We start from the raw sequence: 8,153 nt of genomic DNA, 5'->3' as shown, positions 1-8,153 counted from the left end.
TGTAGGAAGCTTGTGATGCACCCAGCTCTGACCTCTGCTAGCAGGAAGCACTGTGGGAGCAGAGCTTTCCACTGTCTTGGTGCTGGTCCATCACCAGAGGAAGCATTATGAGGAGCAACATGGGAGCCTATAGCCTTACCCAGAAAGAGGAACAGGGTGGACTAGAGAGCTTGCTGCTACCATGAAGGGAATGACAGAGCATCCCCAGAGCATGGGATGCTGATGATAAGATCAGAGAAAGCCTCAAGAGATTAGACCATAGAGAACAATCCAGCTGCAAAGTAGTAAAAAGGTGGTAGTAGGGGTATAGCTATCAACCAATGTCTTCAACCTAGTAAAGATGTTGTCTACAAGACAAGGCTTCTAGCAGTGCTAATGGGTTCCCCTAGTGGAAACAGCGATTGTCAGACAGAAGGATGTTTTGATTTTGCACCCTACAAAAGGGACTGACAGGCTGTAAACCTTTGTTCATGCCAGGTGTTTTGCTGGCCAGGTCTCAGGCCAGTCACCAACTAGATGTATCTAGTTAGCGTATGGGTGGTAAAAGGCCTGAAGAAACAGGACTATGGGACTGCTAGGTTGCTTGCAGCAGAGGACAGCAGGCTACAGAGGGAGCATATCTCAAGTTTGATTAAGAGGAAATGCTCAGTGGCTGGGAAGTACCCCAGTAGTGGGAGCTGTGGTCCTCCGCCCTGTGGTATGTCAAGAAACAGACGGTGCCTGATCTGGATGCCAGTGCATCATCTAAAATGCCACAGGCTCAACCTACATGATGGAGAAACTAAGTCTAAAGGGACATTACAATGTGGAAATGAAGCATTTTTCCACATCCTGAACCAATAGATATACGATGGGAAAACACTGCAGTGGTGAAGTGCCTTGGTGAGTCCTTTCCTGGCTGGATGAGAGGTCCACACACTGATCAGCACTGGCCCAGAGCTGCCATGGCTCTCAATATAGTCAATGGGAATTGAATGGGCTTCCTGTTTCTGCATGGAGAATGTCTTCCTGGACACCCAGAATTGCAGCTCACTCTTGAAAATGCAGTCCAGAGAATCTTCTACTAGTTTCAACCTCTCCCAGGGCATGAACCTGGACATGTAGCTACTGAATCTCCCTCCTTTCTGGGCAGAAGATATTACAGGGAGTGGGCCTGTACAGGAGGTTTTGTGATTATTTCACAGGTATTCTGATTTCAGCCTCTCCTGTAAGGGCAGTGCTGTGGGAAGACAATATTGTGGTAGACAAGAAGGCAGATCTTTGGAAACTGACAATTCAGTTGTGGGGTCTCTCAGCGAGTCTTTCATGAAGACTCGACTGCTGTTCATGAATTGCCTTCAGCCCACAGTCATCTTACAGAACCTGCTGGCTTCAAGTGAGGTTTTCAAGCTGAGCTACCTGGGCTGTCCAGGACTCAGTCCAAGGTTCTCAAACTGTCCAATAACTGGCCAGTTTTGCTGTTAAGACATTGGCTAGACCACTTAAGCACCTACTCACATCCAGAAAGACAGATAAACTATCTAACAGGGAAGGACACTCAATGTAGTGCAGCTGTAAGAGACATGCTCTCCAAAGCCCTAGTGGTACGTGCAGATCAATGCAGTGTCAGTGAGAACACAGTGAAGTGCACAGCTTTGCAGTCTGTCTGCTCCTACTTGGGCAAGGCTGAACCCAGCACTCGTGAGTGGACAACCTGAATTAGCTCTCTCTGCAGGGGTCAAAGGAGGGCAAATTGCTCTCTGGCAATGTCACTACAGTCCTGGCTATTCCCAGGTAGCGATGGATAAGGTGTGAATCTAGGGCAATGTGTCTTCAGAAGACCAGCCTAATTTTCCTTGGAAATGAAAAAGTAAGGATAGTCTTATCTCTCTGGACACAGTGCTGGAAGGAGGAGAGATGAAAAGAAGGGAGAAGAGAAAGATCTACTGTGAGGAATAGAGATGGAGATGAAGGACAAGTGTTTATGTAGTCTTCTGATTGTTGATGACTTTCACTTCAAAGTCCCAGGGTTTTAAAGGCATCTCGTAAATCATCTACTTCATAGAGCGGCTGGAGGACAAAATAGAAATGATGGGTCAGTTGTCAAGTGAGCAGAAAACTATGGAGATGAGGAATGAGGAAGGAATGGCAGGAGAGGTGATGAGAGGTGGAAGAAGGAAAAGAGGATGAGGAGAGAGGAATATGAAGAAAATGGGGGGAGAAGGGCATGAGAGACATGGAAGGTGACGACACAGGAAAGGATGAAATGACAGATGGTTCAGATGGGCAGCAAGAGGAGAGAGGAACTACAGCAAGGAAGAGAGGAAAAAGCTGAGGGGAAGAGGCACTGGAAGGAGAGGGAGAAATGGCCCTCACCAAGAGGATTCGTCGGAGTTGTCTGGACAGACGGACAGAGTTTTCATGCAGCCCCTCCCAGGCTTTGAAGGTCTTTTCCCTGTTCTCCACAAATGTGTTCCAGCAGTAGAAGTAATCTGTGCAAGGCACAGGGGAATTAAGGAGTGCTTAGGACTGCCTAAGGAGAGGACATAGATCTCTCCTAGGATCACTAAATCACTGCAATCATCTTTTCTGGCTCTTTGTCCTAGCTTCTCCCACCACCTTCCAAGTCTAACCCCCATAGCTCTCAGTCATCTTTTTCCCCCCTTCCCATCTCACCTTTGAAGGTCATGATGGCAATTTGGGCCCCAGCCCTGTGCAGGCGCCTCAGCCCCTCAGGCTCTGCCTTGCGATCCTCACAGAAGTAGAGGCGGGCAGTGAAGATGCGGAGGGTCAGGTTGGGATAGGCCCGCAAGAAGTCAGCCACATGTCGGGCGCAGTCATAACAAGGGCTCCATGAGGTGAACCATGTGATACGGTAGCAGCGGCCTGGGTCCAGGTCCCAGGCTGAGATGTAGCGCAGGAAGAGCACCTCCACATGGCAGCCCATCTTCATGAAAGAGGGAGAGGGGCAAAGCATGAGGCAGGGGTGAAGCAGGCTGTAAGAGGGGAGGAGGAGGCGGGAGGAATGAGTTGAGTAGGGTATGAGGGGAGGATAAGCAAGGTGGGGGATACATCTCAGTGTTAGTGCACAGAGGAAGAAGACATTGGTACATAGGTAGAGGACTGGCTAGAAAAGTGCAGGGACACAGTGATGTGCAGGGATGTACAACAGGAGAAATGGGTGGGAGCTGGGCAGAAAATTAGAGGGACTGGTAGAGCAGCAGGGAGTATGGGTGTCTTGCTGGTAGGACAGTTGTGGGTAGCGTAAGGTGCAGGTTTACCAGGAGGCTGCATCCCCCAAATGCTATGTACCAGTGCAGTGTGCATGTTCTTGGATACATGCACCAGTGCTTGCACAGTGTTGCTGTTGCAGCCCTCCTTTCCCTGCCACCCAAGACAAAGTGGAGCTGCATCCACCTCAGCACAGGTATAAGAACAGGAAGTTGAGGTGTTCCCCATACCTGATTGCGCAGGTATCCAAAGTCCAGGGAGCAAGAAGTGGCACTGTCACGGCGCTTCACAACATAGCAGAGGTAAGTTTCACGACGGCCCTTGGCCCAGCGCAGGTTCTTGAAATTGTAGAGGAAGTTTTTCTTCTTCATCAGGAGGCTGCAGGAGAAGATAAGAGAGAATTTACATCAGCCCCTCCCTGGAGCCAGCAGTTGGCCATGTCTCTGTTGAGGGCTCAGCATCAAAAATATCCACGTCGTGTCCAGATCTCTCAGTACAAGAAGAGCATCAGTAATTTGCACGCAATGGGCTAGGGAAAGGGTGCAGACGTGAATGTAGGGATGAAGCAGGTAACCTTATGAGTGGAAACAGTAAAAGGTGTGTAAATTAGTAGTGATTAGTCAAACAGCAGCTACAGCTGGGTGGAGTGTGAAACTATCTGCAGATATCCAAATGGACACCAAGGAGGGCAAAGGATGAAGGTGTCTGAGAAGAGAAGATCTGGGAAGATGAGAGGGTCTGGAGTTCAGTCATCAAGAAATATTCTTTTTGCTGTATGAAATCCTGAAAAGCCTCAGGAGCAAGGGAAAGATCAAACTAGAGCCTCTTTAGAGAAGACTGGACAGTGTTTCTTAGCACTGGCCAAAAGAAGAGCATGGTTGGAAGGGTGTAGGACAAGGAGCTAGGGCAAGGTGCCATGCTCTAGCCAAGAGGATACATAATGGGGTAAGCATGTTGATACCTCTCCCGATACAAGTGCCATTCCCCTATTAGACAAATTCAGAGGCTGGCAGGGGCCTGCTCCCCTGCCTAGGATCCTCCTGGAGAGAGGTAGGGAGTAGGAGCACTGGGAGGATAAGCAAGTCATGACCTTTCTCTAATAGCTTTTCCCCCAAGTGGAGGTACAAAGGCAGCTGACAACAGCTGTGTTTACCAAGGTGAATACTTACCTCCCCCACAGCAATGCAAAACAGAAGTGAATGGGTTAAAAATAATCCCATCCTTTGTCATCTTTTCCCTCTGATAGGCTGGTGTTCAGCTGAGAGATGGGGTCAGTTGAAGTGATAGGAGGCTGGGTTTTCTGGGGGTCCTCAGTGAGGTGTAGGAAAGGGGAATTTGGGGTTTTGGGGAATTTCCTGATTTAAATCTGAGAGTCTAAGCAAGGAAAAAATTCATATGCAAATGCCCTTCATCTATTTGCCATTGTCACCATAAAGCCTGAGCACTGCAGAGCAGTTAACCTCCAGATAACCGTGGCATCCTATTTACTTCTCCAGTGACTCGTCTCCATCATGCACCCTCACAAATGGTCACCACACCAGAGCTGCTCATTCACATAGTCACACACATTCTCTTGCCATTGACCTATTGCACAGACCTGTGTTTTGCTCTCATGTAGCACTCCCAATTGCACCTCAAGTGCTCCCTATTAAAACACTGGATTATCAGAGGCACAATCTTCCCTTGTATGCCTTTGATACCCTGACTGTCCCACAGATACACAAGTCACTTGCACACATCCTCTTCTCTGCCATCCTCAGCCTGCAGCGCAAAAAAACTGTCTTGCTTACACAGAAAGAACAAACATGCACATAGTCATTTATGACACTGTTTATACACATAAGCTCCTAGAGAAGGAGATCACATGGGAGTTGTGGCATGTCTTCTGCTAAGAGAAAGTCCATAGAGGAGACAAGGCCCTGCAGAGTCCCGTGTACACTCAGTAGGCAGAGCATCCCTACTAAGCATCTTATTCAGCTCTTCAGCAGCCTCAAGCAGTTCTTGGAGGTCAGTCACCTAAGCACTGTTCCAGTCTGCTCTGCTGGGCTTGCAGGTTGTGTCAGGAGTGGAGCACAAACTGATCTCACTACACTTCATCACCCCTCTGGTATTCAGGTTGTGTTTGTGTTTCCTCTCCCCATTTTTCTCTTGTGCTGTATGCTCCTTATCATTAGTTCTGATTTATTTCCCACTGGTATCTCTCATTCTTGGAGCATACTTACCGCCTTGTATTTACCCTGTTCTCCTCCACTTTGTACAAATACATATGTGCACATGTATATTCACTAACATACATACATGCACACACCATTGCTCTTCTTTGGCTCACAAAACTGTCAATCAGTGGTGCATCTCAAGCATCTCCCTTTCAGATGTGTGTAATTGCAGGAATGGCGGGGGAAGAGTCTCCTTCTTAATATTGAGAGATGCTAGAGAGGAGACCCTCTCTAGGTGTGACAGATCTCAGGGTCTTCAGAGAAGACAGCCCAAAAACCATGCAGGAAATGAGCAGGTATGATAGGCCAGATGGACTGCAAAACTCTTAGTTGGGGTGTGTCACAACAGGAGAAAACAGAGCAGAGAAATTGTGAAAAATGCAGTCATTTGTTGAAGAACCACATAAACCAGGTGAAAAACAATGAAAACTCTGTTGATGTTTCACCAAAGGCTGCATGGAAAAATGCTCTTCAACATGTTCAAAAGTTTAAGGGACGAAGGATTTCCTTTTTCTTACTTTGTGAAATTTTGAGCAAAAATATTTGCTTTCAAAATTTTTCTGATTTTCCTTCCCACTGTCCCTTTCTTCCCTTCTCCCCATTTTTCCTTATTCAATGTTTTTTACCCTGTAGAGCAGTGTCTGGTTGCAAAAAAAAGGGTGAAGAATGAGAAATGACCAAAAAAAAAAAAGAAAATAATCATCACTTTGGTTATTTCTCAATGTCAGAACAAAATGAAGACAGTTCAAGACAATTTTGAATCATAGAAGTAATTTGTTCAACTAGAAATATTCATTTACGTCAGTTCCTGTTTTACCTTCTCTCTGGAATTGACCATCCCGTTTTTTGTTTTTTTTTTCTAGAAAGGGTTTCAGAATGTGACTGTTACAAAAAGAAAAAATGAATGAACGGATGTTAAAGGGAGCAACTGAGCAGGTTTGCAGTTAGGTACAAATTGGTGGTTATGTGCAGCTCCTGTAGCTACTGTGTAGCTCAAGGGAAAGCATCAAGGACACAAGAGCTGTTTTTATATCCAGGCCCTGAAGAAGTAGACTGAACAGAGACCATCTCTCCAAATAAAGATTCATGAAGCCAATGCTCAAATCAGAGTAAAGGCCTCTGGTTGTGGGAATGATATGCAGTTGTGGAGAGTGATTAGTGATAACTAGGTTGCAGAGTAAGTGTAATGCAAGTAGAGATATCAGCTGTTGCAATGGTCTGTGCCTTAGAGCTAGGATGAGAGCAGCAGAAACAGAATGAGACAGAAATCTGATGCAAGAATTAAGAGTGGGCAGGAACTGAAAGGCTTAAGCGGCAAATAGCATCTGAATGTTCATCTTTCTGTTATCTTTCTTTCTTTCTAGAAAGCAAGAATGAACAGGAATAGAGAATAATCTTGAGAAAGAGAAAGGACAGAGAGGGAAAAGAATACAGAGTGACAGTCAAAGAGAGAAAGAGTGACAGAAACACGGAGATGGAAGATGTGAGAGCAGGACAGGGTGAGGGAGTTAGAACAGTGAGTCAGATGGAGAAAGGGAAAGGGACAGTGAGCACCAGATGCAGAGCAGGTTAATTTTAAGAGAAAAGCTCTGGATTCTGATTTGAGCAAGTAACTGGAGGCACCCATTTTACCTGTCCATGACTGCCAGGGTCTCTCAGGTGATGGGATTGCAGGGAAGCTGTCTCACAGGCTCCGTCTGAACAGCCCTCTGACTTGATGTACAGAAATGTGGACTGTCCTGTATGTCTCTTCCCATTCACCACTATCTATTCTCCCCTCCCCCCTGTCGGGTTTCAGTTGGGTGTGGTTAGGGGAGGAGTCAGAAGGCTCTCTGGAGCTGCAGGAACCAAAGAGCAAAGGGTTAAAATGTAAAGGCACATCAGTTCTGAAAGATGCTCAGCCCTCATTGGTCACCTCCCCCCTACTGCATTTGTCATTGGGTCCTCCCAGCCTGAGAGATAATTCTGAATTAATATCAATAATGAGGCAGGAAGCATTGTCTAGTGGTTAGCAGGGGGCCTGGGAGCTTGTGTACTACTAACGTGAATGTGGGCAAAACCACACTATCCCTCTGGGCCTCTGTTCATGCAGCTGTGTGGTGGAGATGATAACAATGACCTACCTCACTGAGGAGGGGGCAAAGGGAGCCTGTCTAGTATATGCATTGCCCATTACACATCCAGGTGGAAAGAACACAGGGAACATGAAATTGTTGAGATGCTTCCACCCCTCTCCTCCAATTCCTCTGGAAAGGCCTGGCAGCTTTTTGGTGGCATGTGGCAAACACCACAGCTGAAGAGAGGAGAGGAAGAGGGACACCCATCTCCAGAGAGAGGCCAGACTGCAACGAGGAGAAATGGAATTCTTGGCCCCAATTTGACACCTGAATACCATAGTGACTGAGTTGTGTCAATACAAAAAGAGCAGTAATGAGACCAAAATCATAAAACTGTATGCAAAAAAGGCCAGTGGAGAATGATTCAGGCCCTGATCCTACTATTTACAGCCAGAGCTGGCACTGCAATCTGCAAACTGCAGGATGGGGTGGCAGGACTCTCTGTTTGATGTCTCATGACAGAGGTGCTTGCATTCAGCAGGCTTGTGGTTATATGCAGTCATGCCCATGTGCAGGATGTACACTCTTTGCTTAACCAACAGAGCTCTCTGCCGCACAGCCTCCCAGCCTCTCCTCCACAACAGCCCTGCAGCACCTGCCAGGGTAGTTG

General features: G+C 47.0%; 1 protein-coding gene across 1 annotated transcript; it reads right to left on the bottom strand.

Moving 5' to 3' along the window:
- Positions 1–1,949: 1,949 nt before the first annotated feature.
- On the bottom strand, positions 1,950–7,143 carry AICDA (activation induced cytidine deaminase). Its single transcript, XM_026082455.1, has 5 exons — positions 7,059–7,143; positions 3,441–3,588; positions 2,656–2,926; positions 2,356–2,471; positions 1,950–2,049 (listed from the first exon to the last, which is right to left on the bottom strand). Exons 1-5 carry the CDS (start codon positions 7,064–7,066, stop codon positions 1,996–1,998), a joined length of 597 nt encoding a protein of 198 aa, XP_025938240.1. The 5' UTR covers positions 7,067–7,143; the 3' UTR covers positions 1,950–1,995.
- Positions 7,144–8,153: the final 1,010 nt, after the last annotated feature.

Source organism: Apteryx rowi, unplaced genomic scaffold (assembly GCF_003343035.1).
Source record: "Apteryx rowi isolate R43461 unplaced genomic scaffold, aptRow1 scaffold_578, whole genome shotgun sequence".
In the NCBI taxonomy this organism is placed as follows: domain Eukaryota; kingdom Metazoa; phylum Chordata; class Aves; order Apterygiformes; family Apterygidae; genus Apteryx; species Apteryx rowi.
Note: the sequence above shows the minus strand (reverse complement) of the source record. Positions and strands in the feature narration are given on the sequence as shown.